General features: G+C 42.5%; 1 protein-coding gene across 6 annotated transcripts in view; it reads right to left on the minus strand.

Annotated features, from left to right (window-relative positions):
- ACSBG1 (acyl-CoA synthetase bubblegum family member 1) overlaps positions 1–21,429 on the minus strand; it is a 722,575-nt gene that overhangs the window by 105,170 nt on the left and 595,976 nt on the right. For all 6 annotated transcript variants that reach the window (XM_078685209.1, XM_078685211.1, XM_078685213.1 and 3 more), the window contains 3 exons: positions 17,544–17,624; positions 10,393–10,542; positions 7,839–8,015 (listed from right to left, as the gene is read on the minus strand). In XM_078685209.1, the coding sequence (XP_078541335.1) occupies positions 7,839–8,015; positions 10,393–10,542; positions 17,544–17,624 (408 nt within the window). The remainder of the gene's footprint in view (positions 1–7,838; positions 8,016–10,392; positions 10,543–17,543; positions 17,625–21,429) is intronic.

Below are 21,429 nucleotides of genomic sequence, written 5' to 3' on the forward strand. Positions count from 1 at the left end.
GCTTGTCCACATAAGGCAGCTAAGTCATGCCTAGAGTGCTAACCAGTTGATATTGTAGACAAACTAGAGTTTCCCGACCCTTCGCAATCTCTAAGAAAAAAGGTGATTGACTGTTGAACACGTGTGCTCTCATTGATGTGTATCTGGGAAAGAAACAAACGTGATGCCCTCTCTTCAAAAAATGTCAGTTATAATGTTCAATACTATACCTCAATGAGACATGTGTTTGTTTTAATGCAGTGCACCATAACTATAAATGGTATCCCCCTGGAGGTTTGCAATGTTACTGAGTCATGATTACTGCCAATAAGCAGATGCCCCTTCCCTAAAGACAGGACTTCTTGTATAATATACTGATAGGTCTGTGCAGGAAACAACTACTGTGTTATACCTGTGAGACAATAAGTTCTCTACTTACAATGCGGCCCATTTCTTCATATACTCCACTATCCTTCTCACTCCAAATAACTGACTAATATCCACCACTGAAATAACTTTCATATTTCACTATATTAATTTGCCACTAATCCTTTATGGGTTTCCTGAATGGAGTGCTTCAACACCCCATCAGGGGTAGCAAGCGCTATATAAATACAAACCTTTTTTCCTCCTCTATCCTTCTGCTATCATTCCAAATCCAAATAACTGACTAACCTATCCACCACATGTTTCACTATATTATTTCAACACTAATCCTCTATGGGTTCCGGAGTACCGTGCTACTCGCCGAAAAAGTGATTCCATGCCTCGTCAGGAGTAGTAAGCGCTAAATAAATGCAATTACAATACAATGAGAAATACCATATCATAACTTTGACTTCAGGATAATCCTGGCTTTTCAGCCACCAGCCCTAGTTGGGACCTTTACTCTGTAAATGTGAAACTAAAAGTCCCAAAATGGTAAGTGATTTGTTAAATATCTGCATTTTACAGGAAACATGGTGTCGGACCTGACATCCCAGGCATGGTTTGCCCACAACCTTTTGCCTTCCAACCTCTTGTTTATGATGACATCATTTTCGTTTACTAGTTTAAGGACTCTGTGCACTTTGCCTCTGGTAACCAGCGCTGAAGTGCTTGTGCACAAAGGAATTTGTGGTACAGACAGATGCTTCAGAACAAGGGATTTGGGGCAGAGTTGTCATAGGTGAATGAGGAGGGCATTGATCAGCCAGTTGTCTTTATTAGCAGGCGACTTCTTCCCAGAGATTAGAGGTGGAGTGCCATTGAAAGAGAGGCTCTTACTGTGCGTTGGTCCATGAGAAAGCTGAGACCATATTTGTTTGGGACTCACTTGTATGTTCAAACCGACTACAGGGCTCTCAGATGGCTCATGTGGATGAAAGGGGAAAATCCCAAGCTATTGAGGTGATCCACTTACCTACCGGGGATGGACTTTACAGTGGAACACACACCTTGGGTTGCCCATGCCAATGAGGTTGTAATTCACAGGTTTTTTCACTTAGATGACGAGGACTACCAGGGGTGCTATGTAGCAAAGTCATCCTGTGCCCTTGGCACCCCTATTTTTCTTTTTGCTGATTGGTATTAATGGTAACTGACTCTGACTGTCCCAGGGCTCTGCCTAACCAGGCCCATGGCCAGTGCTATGGTGAAAACAAACACACATATTAGGGTACACTGTGTGTTAAGGTGCCCCTATGGTTGTTGTTACCTACCATATAATTCACTATATAGGATAGGATAGTTTAGAGGCCAGCAGCGCTTTGTGCACTCGTATGTGTGCACTGACGAGAGCCTGAGGTCATTTTAAAAGCAGCCCTGTGTTGCAGTCCTGCTTTTAGTTGTAAATTGTGCCCCAAACTCGACTATGGTGGTAGGGGCACATAAACATTGATAAACTACAATATTTTTGCAATTTAAGTACCGCCAGAGGTCTCCCCTAGGGGTTCCCGGGATGGGGATCAGGTCATTTTAAGGAGGGTCCTTATAAAAGATGTTTTATATGCCCTGAGGATAGAGGAATTGCACATTTAATTTCACCCATTATATCAAAGTGCTTGCCAAAATCGGCATTGTGCTAGGAGCACTGTGGAGTGAGGTACTACAATAAATGAGCTATACTGGAGGTTGGTTTAACTAGTTCTTAGTCCTCTGCTGAGACTTCAGCCTCATTGAATTTTGAGGGAATAGTGTTTTCTGGGAGACCATTGTGCCACACTTTGGAGGAAGTGGTGGTTATGCTCTGGGGTATTGCTCTGCACCTCGTTGGACAGGCGGGCTCTCCTCCTTGACCTCAGAGAAGGCCAAATAAGTATCTGAGAGGCCAGAGGTTCTCAGGTCTGCTGCTTGAAACTAAGAGTAGAAGAAGGGCCCATGCTGGAAGTTTGATTTGCACCAACCAGGCCCCACACACTGCCTTACTGCTCCTGCTGCACAATCTGGAACTACAGCCAGTGGACATAACTTGCCTCATGAGGAATAAAGAGTGGACTCCCTGTAAGCTACAGGTTAATAGAGCTTAACTAGACCATCACCAACAAGAATCCCCAGCCTGGAGTGCGTCCAGTGGATTTTTATAAGGGTTTTCTCCAAGTGGATTGTGGTAACTGAAGAGCCAAACTTTCAAGGACCTTCTTGGAGATTCCAGAACCTTGAATTGTGTTTTCTACACTTTGGGACCCCCAGCGGAACTTCAGGAAGAAGTTTGGAGAATTTTGAATGAACTTTGGAAAAAATCTCCAGAAGGGCAGCAACTCATCCGCAAGAGCCAAGCTGACTACCTTCAACCACAAGACGGCCTGCCTTGCTGGTTCGTCGCACTGAAAAGCTTTGAAGTGTGACTACCAGAGTTTGACCGGGAGCAACTTGGAAAGCACGTTGACAAGCCCTCACTGAACAAGGACTGGTGAAGAGCATCGAGGGACCCCAGCAGAAAAAGCTCCAGAAAGGTTTCCAAGTCAGAAGGTGAAAACTTTGACGGAGCCCTACCATGAGGGGTAGCTGCACAGGGATCCATGGTAGTGGGCGTGAAAGTTTGACTTTATTCTGGCCTAGCATGACCAGATGTCCTAATAGGGGCTCTAGGTTTCCATTTATGTGCTATATAGTGCCAAATCATCTGAAATTCATATCTCTAGTTCCCTACTTTTGATTGTTTCCCTTTTTTGGCGACATTTTGAAGATAAAAATATTTTCTATTTTTATAAATTGGTGGTGTATTTTTATTATGTGTTGTGTCTTACTTATTCACTGAATTTGTGTTTTTAAATGCTCTACATACCTGTCTCCTAGGTTAAGCCTGCCAGTCGCAGCCAAGCTACCAAGGGATAAGCTTGGCTGTGAGCCCTGGACCGTGTTAGTGGCTATATTGCCAGTGATAGATATGGATTTCCCACTACTAATAACCCACTTTCCAACAATTAACATTAACGGCTTTTCAAAATATCTGTGTGTTTGGTTGACAAGTGTTGTGTTGAACCAGATACTTTGCTACACTGTTATGAATAAGTGACTGTGGTGAATAAGTGACTATTCTGAAAGTGTGACTTTCTTTAGAACACCTGCATTTGACCTTCGGTTCTCAGCCATCATTGGCCACCCACTTCCTTTTTGCACATATCTAGAAAGAGAGGGACTATTGTTTCATCCAACAGGAATATGACCCATGACCTCCTGCTATGGAGGTTGGTAGGGTAAAAAGTGCTGATTGAACATTGCTGCTGAAGGGATCCAGCTGCCCGGCAGGTTCACAAGTTCTCCTTTGTCCTTTGTTCAGGCAGGTACCTATCCCTAATGTGTCAGCATCAGCAATTTGCTTTCATCTCAGCCAGGCCTGGGGCTTGGAGCTCGGCAGTGTGAGCACAAAGCGTGGGTAGAGCCGCCTCACTGCTGTTCTCTGTCTAAGTCTTCTCGCTAAGTCTGAACATTTCTCAGCTTACTGGGCAGTGATGATGTACTTCTGGGAAGGCGGTCAGCGCAGGAATGCGCTTCGCACACAGCCTTATGGAAACGACTGCCGGAGTGAGAATAACCCTCACTACATGCTGGTGATTCTCTGAGACTTCGAGGCCTGCAGGAAGTGGGAGGTCCTCACTATGGGGCAGATTTATGTTAACTGGCGCATCCCCAGGGATGCGCCAGTTAATGTGCGCCACAGTGCGCCAGAGTTCCGCCACCCATGGTGCGCCGCATTTATAATGCGACGCACCATGGGGCAAAAACGGCACAGATGCGTGACGCATCTGTGCCGTAAAGGTGACGCATTGCTGGAGTTGCGTCGCAAGCGCGACGCAGCTCCAGCAAGGCTCGGGGGTGCCCCATCTTAACAATGCTGCGTCAAGACCTACGCCTGCTTCAAGCAGGCGCAGGCTTTTGACGCAGCATTGGCCTGAAAGTGACTGAGTGAAATCTTATAGATTTCACTCAGCCACTTTTGCGAGGCGCACCTGCCCTGGAACGCCCACCCTGCGCCGGAACGCCCACAAGCGGCGCAGGGCTTTACAACGTGACGCATCTGCCTAGATGCGTCACGTTGTAAATCGTTCGTAGGGATGCGCCACGTTTACGCCGCCTTGCGTGACGCAACAGCGGCGTAAACGTGGCGCAAGTGCCTCATAAATCTGCCCCTATATGCCGGCTCAGATGCACCTTCCCTGTTAGGGCAGCAGGGTTTTTGAACTACGGGCTGAAGCATACATCATTGGGGGGAGGGGAGTCTCAGGCTGGACTGCAGGAGAGTAACCAGTGCCGCTTTAGCCTTTGCGATCTGGGCATTAACATTAAGGCTCCTGTGCCTCGGGTTAGCTAGTAGTCCAAAGTATGGACTACTTTGTGTGCTCGTCACCAATGACAATTTAGGGGCATATGTAGCAAGAATTTTTGAATTTGCAAAAGGGCAGATTAGCAGAATATGCCCGTTTGCGAACGCAAACATTTTTTTTCAGTTGCAGCAAATCGCAAAATGGGTTTGCGATTCGGTATTAGGAAGGGGCGTGTTTAGGGCATCCCTTCCTAATACCAAATCGCATCGGTATTTATGAATGTCTTGTGACCGCAATTGCGGTTGCAAAACATTCACATATTACCACCTACTTCAAGTAGATGGTAACCCTTTTGCATATGGGTAGGAGTCCACAAGGGACCCCTTCCCCTTTGTGAATGTTTGTAAAATTATTTTTAAGAGCAGGCAGTGGTCCCATGGACCACTGCCTGCTCTTAAAAAATGAAAAGAAAACTTTTCATTTTCCGTTTTGTAATGCATCTTTTTCCGTTTAAGTAAATGGGCTGCTTTACAAAAAAAAAGATTGCTTTATTGAAAAGAATCATGGACATGGTGGTCTGCTGATCTCGGCAGGCCACCATCCTCGTGATTTTTGCGATTCTTAGGGGGTCGCAAAATGCGACCAACCTCATTAAATATTCGTGAGGTAGGTCATTTGCGACCCCTTAGGAATCGCAAAAGGTGTACTATACACCTTCATACATTGCATTTTGCTATTTCCTAATTGCGAATCCTTGTGATTTGCAATTACAGAATAGCAAAATGAGGGCTACATACATCTGGCCCTTAATGTTTAAAAAATGTAAACACCTGCAAAATGTCATGGACTGTTCCAAAACCTGATGTACAGTCTTTCAAGCTAATGCCTGAAGTGGGTCCTCCCAAACAAGTAAATGACTGAAGGGGGCTGTTTTGTTTTCTTGTAAGGTTTGGTGCATGCTGTATGCATTGTGGTGGGATGTGGAGACATACGGTGTTGCCATTGATCTAAAGGTGTATGTAGGCAGGACTAAAAATACTGAGGCCATGATGACCCATAATTCATTATATCAATCCATTGATAATGTTTAGTCAATAGACATCAAAGCAGCGCATACACATCGTATAACAGTGAGGTACATAGTGCTTACCATGTGATAGGTAATCAGACTTGAATTTCAAGTCCAGAAACCTGAAGCCTAAATGTGACTGAGAGGTGCATTGTTTATCAATGTACAACCATGCACAACAACATATCTGCTCGGCAAATAAACATACACCATCCCTCCAAAAAGGTGAATTAAGATATAAATTATTATAGCTAAAGTAGACCTATGGCGTTTTTTGTAATGCACTGATGGTTATTCCCAACTGTCCTCTCTGCCCTACCAGGACTGTTAGTTTATAAGGAGGATTACAATGTTACATACTGATTGGTGTCTGTATGTAGTTGTCACCTCAGATATAGGTAGGAAGACACAGGGGATAGCCTACAATCTTTTACCACATCTAATATAGGGCACTGTAAGTAGTGTGGCAACTAGGGCAGTTCTTGTTAATCCACCAAATAGTAAAACCCTGCCAGGCCTTCAGAATGACAAACAAAAACTGCATAGAATACCACCAGAAATAAAATATATGCAAATAGTTGTCACACAAGTTCACTTTAGACATCCCCAAAAATTGATTTGATTGACGTATCTGGTGGGTAAACATGCCCAGGGCTAGTGTGGTCCGCCCCAGTACTAGTACTCCTCTTCTAAACCTAGGGTAGCTCACATGTATAAGGTACAGACACAATCGCGGGTCGCAACGTTGGCCACTGCAGCCCCTGTAGCACAGGTAGCGCCCACCCAGGGCCCCTTCAGGGGGCTCCATTCAGCCTAAGGCCTTTACATTGCTGTGAGATATAGCAGTCGGGGGGGCCATCAGATACTGCAGGGGGACCCCATCATTAAGTGAAATCCCACTGAAACAATCTACAGCAGTGGTTATTAACCTATGATCTGAGGATCCCTGGGGGTCCGTGAGGCCCCCTCAGGGGGACCGGACTGTGTTACCAAATTTAGTAATATTAAAATGAATACACTGAAATGAATAAAGTAAGGATTCAAATTCAAAATATGTAAACTTTTTTTCTATATTTGATTGTAAATTAAACAAAATGTTTCAATATTTAAGCATTGGTTTGGTGTTTGCCTGTATTTGTATTTTTGTGTATTGTTTTGAAGTTCAAATCATAGAAATTGCTTAGGCGGTGTCTCAAGCTTCCAATAATGACTAAGTGGATGTCCCCGGATTCCACTAATGATTCAGTGGGAGTCCACAGAAGTCAAAAGGTTAATAACCGCTGATCCAGAGTGAGTCTTAAACCAGGGACCACCCTGCCTCTCATAAACTGATGACAAAAGAGGTCGGTTGATACACTGGTCATAGATTGATGTAATGTCACTTTTAAGAAGTACGTTACATGGCAAAGACAGTGCCTAGAGTGAAGTGATTTCAAAACTTATTTAAAACTTAACATGGACTAGCAACAGAAACACAGGTGAGGATTCAGTCTAAATAAAACTCTGTACTTTGTTACCTTTTATGGTTAAAGGTATTTGGATTAATTAATTTGGCTGGAAAGGCTGACCTACCCACCAAAATATACTCACCAATATTTATTTGTGTAGATACGTTACCTTCCACCCTATTCACCGGAGTCACAGAGACCCGCGTCACGTGACCACGACCTAACTGAGAACGCAATCCAGCTCTGGCAATTGAGTGGGACTGGGCCTGTGTTGGGGAGGGTGCTGGTGGGAAACACTGCTGCTGCTTGCAATTGTTACAGGGGGCCAATATTCCAACACTGCTGCAAAACCGGCCCCCAGTAACAAAAAAATGGCCCCCTCTGCTCCAAAACCGACCCCACCCTTCCGGCTCACCGGGAAAACGCCTGGTGCCGGCTAGGGCCAGTCCGGCCCCGCATGTGACATTCAACATCACACCAAGTCATATTACTACAGGTGTATTCTAATGACTATACACACATACATGCACACAGGCCCAACGCAGGTGCGCACTCACAAACAGGCACGCACACACACACATACTGCCCCCTCCATACCTTCAGGGCATCTGGATCTGCGAAGTAAACCTGTTCTCCCCATTTGATTCCGGTCCAGAGGTCATAAATCTGAGCGGCGATGTGGCTCAGAGGCAGGTAGCTGACTATAGTTTCCTGCTGCACTTCCGCTGGCATCATATTTCCAGCTCTGCTGGCATGAGCTGCTGTCCACGTGATCTATAAGACAAATGGAGCAAAAAATTTAAGGATATGGCTAAAAGAGTGCACTATAGCTGTTGTAGTGTGATTTCTCCCTGGGCTTCTCAAGTCTTTCACTCCCGTGTCTCACATTACACAAATCATTATGATATAAGTGGTCCCTCTGTAACAAACGAGTACCACCAAAGCATTTTTTGTGAGATGGTAACTGCATTCTTTTGTGGTGGAGGAGAACCAAATACACCAGAAGGTAACAAACTATTTCATGCTTGTACCAGAATTAATAGGCACTTTTTCTGGTTAGCCCCTATGAGTATATATGTTTGTAAATGATTTTTGAAACATTTTACCAGCAAGGAAAAATATATTACCCTCCTTGGTAAAGATTTCAAGCTAGCTGTCCTCGAAAACTGTGAAAACTATTCATTTGTAAATGAGCATTTGTGACAGCATCACTCACCCCACTGTCAATGGTAGTATTTCTCTCTTTTGTTTTTTATTGGTTTGTCTGTCCGTTCCAATAACCCCTCATCCGAAATCATCCACCATTCTTGGATTTCCTTCCTTTGAGATGAGAAATAATCCTTCATTTTGTTTCTAACTAAGGTTTTCTAGCCTAGTTCTATCTGGGCGTCTTTACTGAAATCTTCATATAGACAAAAATAGTTTTTCATCGGAAGAGACAGCGGAACAGGTGCTGCTCAAATTTTGAGTTCAAATAAAATTCTGATTTTCTAGAAATTGGAAAACACGTTTCAAGGTGGAAAGAGAATAGAGGTGACATTTGGGGACATTGTTTTATTGTTGCTATTCTGAAACTGTTGACATTTGCAAATTAATTATTATTCCCCCTTTTTAGTGTAACATTCGTCTCCATTCAGCAACAGGAAGCCTAAAGGAATAAGTGTATTTTGCTTTGTTTCATTCTAGCCCTTAATCCAAAAATGGGTGCGGTCCAATCCCCTGAAGCCCTGCTTTGGAACAAGGATAACTGTGCTCTTGATTTGATTTGATGGTTTTAAATCCTTATTACACAATGACACAGGGAGGCTGTGATTCCTGTATAAACACGAGGTCTATGCCAAACTATCATGCTGTCACAAGTTGCAAAATTCGTGATATTTTCAGTACATAAAAGTTTAGGTGCAACATATTTCATAATTGTGTACTTGGGCGATTGGTTCGAGCAAAAAATGTCTCCGAGGAGACATTTGAACATTTTCTCATCAAACCAGTCTCCTTCCGATATAGGGCATCGCTTCTAAACTTTGGGATTGCCTCAGTACTTAGCACTAGTTTCATGCAACACACCCACAAGTGAATCTCACACATTTTGGTGTAATTTTGAACGATCTGCGTATACTTTGCGAAAAAACAATTTCCTTCACCCCTAATAAAAACCTCTCTCTACTATTGCCATTATAGTGTAGTTCTGAAATGACTGGTTACCGGTAATTTGAGAAACACATCACTACTGTACTGTGATATATTATTACAGTTGACTTGTGACGTTAGATTACTTCCACCCAGAGACTGTGAACACGGCGAAAGCCTTTATTTGAGATGAACACTTAGCTGCAACTAGGAGTTCATTGATATTACAAAGGAACTCGGCCTTCAGCCTTGTTGCTCTATATGTAACTCCTCAGTGACTTGCAATATCCTTATTCAATTTCACGGAAGAGTAGTTTATCCCACGTAATACTATAATGAATACAAATTTACTGATTTATACCACCACTGTTTTTAAAAATGTGCTTTAGCACATTAAAGTTTGTATGCACTTCGACCCATTTTGGTGTCTCTAACAACAATGTCAACATCACCTTGTCAGGGATCAGGAAAGATTATTTTGAGAGGAGATAGTGGCTTCAAGAGGGGTGTGGGGATAGCTGAAGGCAAGGGGGGGTGGTTTCTGCCCCTGAATGAAATGTTCTGGTTATAGTACATTTTTGTGTATTCAGGGGAGTGAAGGGAAGGTGGAAGATTATCAGGTGTGGTGGAGCCTTAAGAAGGGATGGTCCTTGTTTCTTAGTTGCCTCTAGTGATTTGTCTGCCCTGACCTATATGCAAGAGGTAGTTGGGCGGACGCAGTAGTTTTCTATGGTCTCTGGCCCAGGGATCCCATGTTTCCATATAATCAACTCCATTGCACAGACTGTATAGCTCTACACAGACAACATTGGGTATTCAATAGAATTAAATATAATGCATAGGGTATATTAGCAAACAGGGTACATGCAGGCTAGATAGTCCTTCACTGATACCACTGCACACACAATGACATACAGTAGTGCAAGCAATACGTCTCTGTACCCATTTGTTTCAATCCAGCATCTCCCCCAGGTAGATGCCTTCATTAATCATTGTATCTAAAAGCGTACATTGAACATACATTGTCGTGGCTGAGCATCACTCCTTTCGGCTCCCCGGTGGTGCCTGAGGTGTATATTAACACGCAGCATTCATTCGGCTTCTGGGAGCTGACCATCTCTTCCAGCTTCGCATCAGGGATTGCACTTCCCAAATCCAAGAATTCTTTCCACTAGAAAACAGGGCAAGATAATCCAAGTCATCCTGGGTGACAAAAGGAGCACTTAGATAAACTGCAAACAAGTCTTGTAAAATGAAGGTTCAGTACAGATGAATGACAGCTAGGCAGTAGGAATGTGTGAGGATGAAGCATTGCTCCAGAGTGGCCATGCAGTCCTACCCTGCAGGAAAGAGGCGTGTTAAATTACACAGATGAGTGTTTATTGATGGTTTGCAGCTACTAATTACATTAACAGTTATACTTCTTGAACACCGCTAGTTTTGATTGAGGACCCTGCAGTTAGTGGCGTTACAGAGCTGATATAGGGAGCCACAGCATCATAAGAATGTTGCCACTGGCTGACATACTGTGACTTGGAAAACATACTATGGGTTGCCAGTGCCCCGGGCCAGGCAAGTATCCTTCCACTTTTCTTTTAACATTTTGCGCCCCTAAGAGTATTGCGCACGGGGCAACCGCCCCTATGCCCCCCCCATGCTACGCCACTGCATACTCTTACCACATGCAGCTTCTGCGCATGCCCACAAATGAGACATTCCCTCTGTCTCAAACTTCTTTCCAGCTTCAAGAGACCTCTTGAGGTAGTGTGTGTGTAAGTAATGTAATCAGTCAAAAACATTGTTTAGGTCATGGTCACTCGAACATTTTACTGATGTCACAGGATTTTCCATTAGTAGGTAAATTTAATTGTGTTGTGACTCCATGACGTAAATTTTTAGGCGTGGCAGAGACAGCTTTAGCTGTGTGCTCGAGTTAATGTTATCAACACAGCAAAACAACAATCGAAAAAATACCTCACCAGCCTTACTGAGAGGAATGACAGTATGTGTTACTCCAGAATTGGTAGGATTTACAAAACTCAACTCCTCCTTAACCCAAGAGTAGTGGGAGGTCGATTTGTCTCATATATATATATATATATCTATATATATATATATATCTATCTATATATATATAGATATATATATATATATATAGATATATATATATATATATATAGATATATAGATATATATACATATATTTAAGAAATATTATTTATAAATTATAAACCTATATTACATTATTCTCTGCAGGATCTGCAATCAGTCACTGGTTAGTGGCACGGTTCCTGCTTCTTGGAAACAGGCTCTTGTATCTCCATTGCTAAAAAACCCTCCCTAAATCCAGAGTGTCTACAGAATTACAGACCCATCTCCTTGTTACCGTTTCCTGCAAAAATTGCTGAACGATGGGGGAGTTCATGTCTTTCCAAACATCTGGAGCACCATACATTTTTGGACGAAATACAATTCAGCTTTCGCCCATCCCATGGTACCGAAACAGCTCTACTCACTGCTATGGAGGACCTTCGAATGCATGCAGACAGGGGTCAGGCAGTGGCTCTGATTCTGCTGGACCTGTCTGCCGCATTTGATACGGTAAATCATGTGATCCTCCTGGAAAGACTGAGTGAGGCTGGGGTGGGTGGTGATGCCCTGCGGTGGTTCCGCTCCTTCCTGCTTGATAGGAAGCAGGCAGTGTCCCTCCCCCCGTTTCAATCTGCTTTTTCCCTGATGTCTCATGGGGTGCCTCAAGGCTCGGCTGTCAGCCCGATTTTATTTAACGTGTATTTAAAACCCTTGATTACGTTGATAAAATCTCATAGGCTTAAAGCCATCAATTGTGCAGATGACACTCAACTCATCCTCTCTTGGGAGGGTGAGGAATCGATTCCTTTGGAGTCTTTTCATGATTGTCTGCGAGATACGGCTGGCTGGCTACATAACAACTCATTACAGTTCAATGCCACCAAAACTGAGGTTCTGTTCTGTGCTGGAAGTCGGATTCCTCGCCCCTTCACGGTTGATTTCTGGCCCCCAGAATCAGTGGTAAAACTCAGCCGGTCACCACTGTTCGCAATCTGGGTGTTATGATGGACAACAAATTGAGCATGGAAGCCCAGGTTGCGAAAACGGTGTCCACCTGTTCTGCCCTCATTCGGTCCCTACGTAAGATCTTACCACTGCTTCCCTTACAGGCCCGGGCTTTAATAGTCAGGTGCACTATTTTAAGTCGCCTTGATTATTGTAACGCTCTGTTACTTGAGGCTCCAGGCCTGCTGTTAGACAGACTTCAAAGAGTTCAGTCCGCTGCCGCTAAACTGGCCCTTGGTTGGCCTAGAAGGTCTTCGGCCACAGCGGCGATGGCTGAACTCCACTGGCTCCCGTTAAGGCAGCGAGTGTCCTTTAAATACCTCTGCCTCGTTTTCAAAGCCCTGCATGGACTTGGGCCCAGTTCTTTGCAAGCCAAGTTTGCCTGGTATACCCCAACCAGAGCACTTCGGTCTGCTACGGCTTGTCTTGTGAAAGTGCCTAGATTTAAGAAAGCTAGGGCTGGGGGCAGATCCTTCGGAGTTGCTGCTAAACTCTGGAATAGTCTGCCCGTGGACATTCGCCAAACGGAAGAACTTCTTTTTAGGAAACGTGTCAAAACTTGGCTGTTTCGGAAGGGTTAACTTGATGGCCACCTTTTGCTCTGCCTCTCTCTCGTGCTTTCCTCCCCGCGAAGTCTCAGCGCCAGGATGCCTGTAAGGTGATAGCTGCGCTATATAAATATTTTAAATAAATAAATAAATAATTATTTAATACACATTTAATTAAATGAGTTAATATGCTGTAACAAGTTATTCATTTATGCTTGTAATAAATATATCACATTTGTATTAAAATATTTTTAGTATTTTTTAAAGACCAATAAAGTTAAATAAATGTACCTATATTTTACCAAAGGGAAATCTCTCCCATCATGATGGAGACATTTATCTACGTGTGAAGAATTACTAGCTGTCTCCACCCCCGAACTAAGCAGGTGGTGACTTGTAAGTCTACACATAGGTATAAAGCTATACTTTTTTCCAGTCACTATTTCCGAGTGCAGCTTTGCACTTGGGTGCAGGAGTAGATTTACGTGAGTAAAGATACACCTATAAATTTACATTGGTGAATCAAGCTCAATGAAGGTGAAGAAGCACTGGTACAGTTGACAGGTGCTCTGGCAACCGCGTTATAGTAGCCAACACTTTGCTTGGCGAGATGGTCTCTACCATTTTGCAGTCTAAGAAGGATGTGACAGATGATAGGTGCCAAAGCACCCTATTCTCAATTGTAAAAAGGGCACAGGACCAGATGCCATCTGTCCTGGGGCTCCTTCACACTTAGAGAGATGTAGATCCATTAAAAAATCTATTGTTAATGGGAGTTATTCTTGATGCAGAGTTCAATGGTGGCTACAGCAAAAAAACTATTAAAGACATGAAACTTGAATGTTAAGATAATATATCTTATCACACTGAGATTAGGGAATGCAAGATGTAATTTAAGGCAGTCGGCAAATTCAACAAAACAATGTGTAAATAATTACAAAAGGGACTCTCATGTTTGCTGTCTTGGACAAAAGTGGTAAAAAGTTCAAATGATTCAAAAGTCATTATATATTCATGTTGGTCAACACATATTCTTCCACAAATTCTGTTTTATTTGGGTGGTGAATCTCTGCATCAAATCAGATCACACTATAATGTAATAATAGGGTAATAAAATCAATTCAGAAAAATTATTTCAGCAAATCAGAGTCTCTGAGTTGTAATTTGACTGGTCAATTTTTGTATGAAATGTATCCCATTAATGGGTGTATGTGTGTGAGTTTACTCCTAAAGGTCAATTGATCAGTGATCGTACCGCAGTGCAGTGGGCAGGGTTATACACAAATAATTTTACACCTTTTAGTGCTACTCAACATGTCCTGAGAGTCTCATCAATAAAGTAGTCTCATGTAGTTTATATTTGGAGTCAGCCAAAGTAGCGACATTGGTCCTAGAAAACAAATTTACGACTGTTTTGGGCACATTTTGCATTGTCTCTCTTCCTGATCACTTTCTAGATGAATATAACACATTTCCTACGACCTATCCAGACAGTATCTTTAAAATACAGAAAATGATACATTTTAATAGTGTTTAAGGAACAGCCCACCATCGATGAGTTCGGACTGAGATTGGACTCTAGGTTACTTGAATCCCTGGTTTCTGATAAACATGATGTGCACAGATGTATGTACACAGTGGTATTTACAGAAGCAAAACATTTGCTGATGTTAAGTAGCAATGACATCTTTTCTACATCAAAAACCTATTGTAGCTAGTCTAGCTGTTTATGTTTCAGTTTGGGATGTAAATTCTTATTCTCATGTTATTTTAACAATTTGCTACAAAGTATTTCACTATTCATAATTTCTATTATGCATATACATATTGCTTAATTTGTACTATCTATCTATCTATCTATCTATCTATCTGTCTGTCTGTCTGTCTGTCTGTCTAGCTAACTGTTTACCTATCTAATCTATCTATTTTTATTTGGGTAAGCCTTCTTATTGGATTTTTGACAAAGGTGTCAAAGCTAGTGACAGATGTGCTGAAATGTAGATTTTGGGGATTCATTTTGAGACCACATCACCTGAGCCAGAGGGCCAGGGGATGGTACCCCTGAACACCCTTTGGCTCTTTTTAATTTATTTTTCAGGACTCTGGATGGTTGCAGTTCGTACTGTAATGGCAACAGCAACAGATATTTGTTTGTGCGGCCAACCAAACCACGAGCTTTGGGTCTGCAATCCTGGCTTTGGATTTTTACAAAACCAAATTGGCAGTCTGGAGAAAAAACTTCCACATCTATTCAGGTTTGAAATTCTTTTTCATTTTTGGACTCCGAGGTGTGCAAACCTAAATTTGCTGACATTCCTCGATTAATGCTCCAGATTGCTCTAGAATTTAACCTCTTTGTTCATGGACAAAACACTTTTTCAATGCTAATTTTTACAAACCTGCAGAACGGATTTCCACCAAACAAAGCAAAGGCACTTCTTTGAGTTAAGTTTTAATTACATGCCAGGTTTAGTGTAATTCAGCTTTTTTTCTGTATCAAGACGCAAAAGGATTCTATGGAAGGTAAAATTATAAATTTGAGGGTCCTCTTTTTTTTTGGGCCCTAGCGTAACAGATCTGCACGAGTAGCCCAGCTTCAATATGCTTTTATTTTGGAAAGTTCCCAACAGATATGTGAAACAGTGCTAAAGGTATTGAGACAAAACAAAATGGCTCCTTTTTAATTTAAACTCTGGCCTTACCATATTCACAGAGGCACTACAGCAGCATCTATCTATCTATCTATCTATCTATCTATCTATCTATCTATCTATCTATCTATCTATCTATCTATCTATCTATCTATCTATCTATCTATCTATCTATCTATCTATCTATCTATCTATCTATCTATCTATCTATCTACCGATCTGTGCGATCTTTGGGTCTACCAAAGCTTCCAGCATAGGCTAATGGATGAGCCATTCCTGCTATTGATCCTCTTGCATTATGATGGCGCAGTTCTTAATTTGTGAGGAAAAAAAATAAGTGCCAGGGTCCTCATCAGGAGGGCACTGCAGTTTGCAAAACCCATTACCCCTTGTCATGCTGCAAATGCCAGTACCAACACAACTACTAACCATCACACTCGTATAAGTGTGACAATTCTGATTGTGTCAAGCCGACCAAACTTTAAGAAAGTATCGGGTGGTAGGTATTTGTATCAAGAAACAACTGCTGTTGTGCTCATCTCGAAAGCAGAGAAACAGTACCATCATAAGGCAGATTGTTATGAGTGCCAGTGTAGACAATTAAAATCTGGTGCCGAGCACTGGAAACCGCCGTCTTAAATTAGGCTCTGGGATATTGTTTTCTTTCCTGATCACATGTACAAATCCTCCTAAATAAAGTGCACAATGGTGTTAGGATAGGTTGGCTAACACTTTACTCTACCAATACTTCTTTCTTTCCCTTCTTTATTATTTTTTTCTTCCTTGTGTATTTCAACTATGTCATCATGTAAGAGTAATTAAAAGCCAAAAGTACCTTTTCTTTGTGACAAAAAGAATCATATTTTCTTGCGATGTGCATTCTATCAAAATTACATGCTAGGGTTAAGTGGATAAATCCTTTATTTTTTTCTCTTTTTACATTTTTGCTGACACAGTCTAAAACATACTAAAAAATCCACCAGCTTGCCCAGGAGACACCACACCTTTAGGCTTTGGCAGATCTATTGGCTTTACTATTGCTAAGCAGTGGCTTTACCCCTGCTTGTTGTGAACTGTGAATCATTTATCATCATAAAACTTTGAGCCAGCGCAGCAGAGTGAGATGCAGAAAATAGATAAAGAAGAAAGAAAAATGTTCGGAGAGCAGTAACAAAGCCAGAAGCCAGAAATGGAAAAGGAGATGCAAAAGTGAGATAAAGAAATAGGAACTCTAGGTGGGGGAAGAAAGAGGCAAGCGGTGGATTCAAGACTTGGCACCCTCGGTGTTCTGTAAACCTGGCATTCAGCAGCACCTGGGTAAGGCTCCTAAGAAAAACTTTGAAGTATAAGCACTGCATACACGAACCCAATACATCTGCAATATCACAAGCTCAGACTATCCAGGGACATGTTTATGCCTTGGAAAATTCGTAGATGATTCTCGACAGAACGACCAGTAGAGGCGATCTGCAGCCGAGTCGGACTGACCATTCACTCCACCGGGTATTTCCCCGGTGAGCTGGAGGCCAAGGCCGCTCTGGGTGCCTCTGTCACTTCTCACAGCTTCTCAGGCTCCGGGAGGCTTCAAGAGAGCTAGAACGAGAGGGAGGTAGAGACTAGAGAAAGTAATCCGAGAGGGAGAAGAGAGAGGGGAGAGAAGCAGAGAGATTGGATGGATTGACAGACGATGGATGGATGGAAAGATTGCACAAGAAGCCTAAGGGAGCGGGGCTGTTTAGGCATTTTTGACAAGGCTGCTTCTGGCTCCCCAGTCCAGCCATGACTGAAAGATCTTAGGTGCCAGGCATTTTTCTGAATCCGCAAAGCAGCCCCACGCCAAGACTGCATTCACAGCATGGCGGAGCATCTGTACATACCGTATACAAATTGGGATGTTTCTCCGTCAGTGAACCTTTGTACTGAACAACGGCTTTCAGATGAGGCAATCTGTCCCAAATCTGGAAAGAGAAACAGAATGGGTTCTTATGAAAGGATTATGACAAGCCCTATGCAACTGCCTGTAAGCCTACCTTTAGTATACCTCTGCCGGGTGTCATAATGTTACATTTAGGTTATTACCTAGTTGTCTAGTGAAAGTTGATTCCTCTCACCGATATCTTTGCTTTTATGCCACTGTGATACAAGATAGAACTGTTCACTGACCTTATTTGTAGCTACTAGGGTGTTACCGTTCATGAAATGTGCCTATTTACTTCAAGGTTCCGTATAAATAAAAAAACATATTGATAGGCAAAGCATTCTGAAACAGCAATGAACCCATTCTCAGTTTTATCTGAAAACTCTGCAAGCAACGTTATCTACGGGTACCAAATGTTGTCCATTTTTCGATGCTTGTAAATCGTGTAAATTGACCAAATATAGATATAGGGCTTTTTAAAAAAAACCTTTTACTATGTTTTGGATAAATTGTGAATTTTTGCTGATCTGTATTCTGCAGCTTATAGTTTTTAATAAGTCAATGTTGATTGGGGCAACTGTTGATTACCTCACCACATCTGGATGAACGCTGACTTCAAGCGGATATTTTAACAGAACATCAACAAGTTCTACGCAGGGCACACTGCCACAGATGCATGGAAACAGATGGCAGTTTTCATCACATGGTATGAAGTTGGCCAAGTCTAGAGCCATCTTAGGAAGGAATAGTATGCTTTATACCAGAGCCACAGAAAGAGAGGTGATCAGTAACACTAGACCTACGACTCACTAGTAAAATCATACAGCAATGAACTGGAAGGTGATGGGGGGGTGGAGGTGGGGTCGAGCTTCGCCAAGTGAACGTCAGAGGTGCTGAAGCGGTCAGAATGTGAGATCCCTACTGCACATGGAGGGCAAAAGGTTGATAGCGAAACTTAGCTTTATCTCAGGAATTGAATGCAATAATTTCCCCCTTCGCAGAGGCAGAATCAGATGATGCCCAACCTTGACGCTAACATACTGAACAGCAGTGGGATATATGGAGACTGGGACCCCAGGACCTTTGTTTTGGCGTAGCCACAGTGCATCCTCTCAAGGCAGTGCTGTAATGTTGCTGAGGGTTCTTACCATCAATAAAGCATAGCATGAGTCAATACATAGTTACTGAGTCAAAATTATTTAGAGCATATCATAATTCTACAGCTCAATGAGATGAATCTTACATATGGTACAGCAAACAAACAAAACAGCAACAGACTTATTTATTACCAGGCAATTTAATTCATTGCTAATTCAATGGATATTTTGAATTCATAAAAACAGTTTCCAAGTGTCACATTCAATACATTAATACAACAGCTTGGCCAATGGTGATTATGCCCCAAGAGAGGATGTGCAAAAGCAGGCGTGATAAGGAATCATATAAGTGTTTTTAGAAAAGTAAGAGAAAGAATCAGAAAAAATTGCGACAACAAATACAGTAACAGTCTTTACAATGAAAAACGGACGGTTTTGAAAAATAGCGTCTCAGTAAACACCCAGCCTTAATACTTTTCTTTATAATTTGATCAATGCAAAAATGGACATAGGTTCCAAAATAAGCACGTCAGGATTATGGGGGGGAAGAGAGGGGTCAAGGTCCGGGTGAGGTCATGGATAGGGTGTTGAAGTTTCGACTCGTCTAGTGGCCCGACGGGTAGATTACACCTCGGCCGTGCGAGTGTTCATCAGGACAATAGAGGGAAGGGCAATATCACAAAGGCTTGGTAATACCTGGAACAATCAAGGACACAATAAGTCTGTTGCGCAAATTCCACTATTCGTTCATTACAAGGAAAGCTTAGATGGATCTTCTCTCTGGATACCATACATCAGGGGCTTAATGAACAGGAGGAGATTAGGAAGCAGGTACCACTGTTAGACCTGTAATCCTTCCTTCCTTCTCTCTAACCGCCCGGGGTATCAGTCTAGCAGGTATGGATATATATATCCTAAAATATGACCAAACGTCTCAAACCGAATATCATGGAATTGTTGAGGTAAAGTAAATTCTCAGTATGTTTATAGTACACATTTGTCTAGTTTGACAACTAATGAATTGTTCAGTGTAAATATATTTGTTGTGTCTCAATTATGATGTTTGTTTGTAATCCTAAATGTTTTTGTTGTTTTCTGCTAATTGTGCATGTGACCTTCCTGCTTTGCTGTGCATATTCCCATTAAATTCGTGGGCTATCTGGGAATGGCATAATAACATGATATAGAAATTATGTATTCACACTGATATTCTCAGAACAATACAATAGTTATTCTGTGGCATACCGCATTAATGCTATCCGATGTACATACGGCACTTTATTGGTTCGCGACCAGCCTTTTCAAATTCTTTACAACCTTTTTTCAAATTTTGTCGGGCTCCCTATTTTTACTATTTTTACGATTAAATATTTACCACAACTAACGACATCGCCTTGAGTGGCCAATACATTGTATTGTACTCTGCATTAAGGCTTTCACTAAGAACTACTCGAAGTCTATAGTCTTTCTTCTACCTCCATGATGAGGTCAATCAGTGAGTTCACTTCCGGGTGTGGCGTGCTTTCTGCTCCACACACACTGGGAGTCCAATGAAGGTAGCGCCGCTTGTGAGACAGGTAGGACTGTGTTCCCAACCAGCTATTCTCCTAAAAGGTTTTGAGACGTTTTTTATTGCGTTTTTGGTCCAACAATACCTTTAACTTATTGCAGGTTCCAGCCCGTTTTTGATGTTTGTATACATGGAAACATCTTGCCTCTTTAAAAATTCCCATTGATTAAAGGATTGCTTCTACGAATGTTAAGAGCTGTTAGAGTGGAGCACTGGCAAAAGGAAGGTAGGGCTCTATTTCAAATTTAAAACTGTCTTGGAGGTCCTTTATATCGCGCCTGTTGGTCGATATATATTTTAATTCATTTCAGGTTGAGTCCCTCTTTGAACAAGATCTTCTGTGAGGGGTGTAATTCCACATTGAATGTGAGGAATCTTGTCCAATTAAAAGGTATGTGTTCTTTATTGTTCCCTGTGGAATATATTTGGCTCCCAGTGAGTAGGTAATTTACAATCCTCCTATATTACATTGCAGAGACACTGATGAGAGTTATGCCAGATTTTGCACGTTAACCCATTATCGGTCGGACACCAGTATATATGACAATTATTGAAATTGATCAAGCACTATTGAAGAGTGCAAGGTATGTTAAATCTTCCTCATAATGCATTAGTGGAGTACCCGTAAGGCTGTCCTACTTAGTCTTCATTATTTTATATATTTGTTCTTTAGGCGAAATAATAACCCCCGCCCGATGTGAGAGTGTCCACATACGGTCGATCGACCTCCTGCCTTAGACTGTCACGGGTAAGCTTTCCTTCAGGTTTATTTTAAGTAATGAAGGAATAGTGGAATTAGCGCAAAAGACTTAGGGGCCGATTAGGATGGCGGACGGACTTGCGTCCGTCCGCCATCCCAGAGGTGGAGGGACCGTCCGCATGGGCTGCGGCGGTCCCTCCGTGCAAATTAGGATGTGACCGCCACCCTGGCGGTCACATCCTGGATATTTAACATTGCGGCGGGTGCTGCTTCAAGCAGCACCCGCCGCAATGTTAAAAGTGCATGTGTAACATTTACATGCACAAAGCGGCAGGCACCGCGCGGTGCCTGCCGCTTTGTGCATGAAAATACTGGGGGTACCATAGGTACGCCCCATGTGCACCCCCCACCCGCCTACACCCTGGGGGCCCGCAACGGGCCCCCAAAATCAAAAGTACACATGCTTTTCCACGGCGGA

The sequence above is a fragment of the Lissotriton helveticus genome, chromosome 3_2 (assembly GCF_964261635.1).
Source record: "Lissotriton helveticus chromosome 3_2, aLisHel1.1, whole genome shotgun sequence".
Classification (NCBI taxonomy): domain Eukaryota; kingdom Metazoa; phylum Chordata; class Amphibia; order Caudata; family Salamandridae; genus Lissotriton; species Lissotriton helveticus.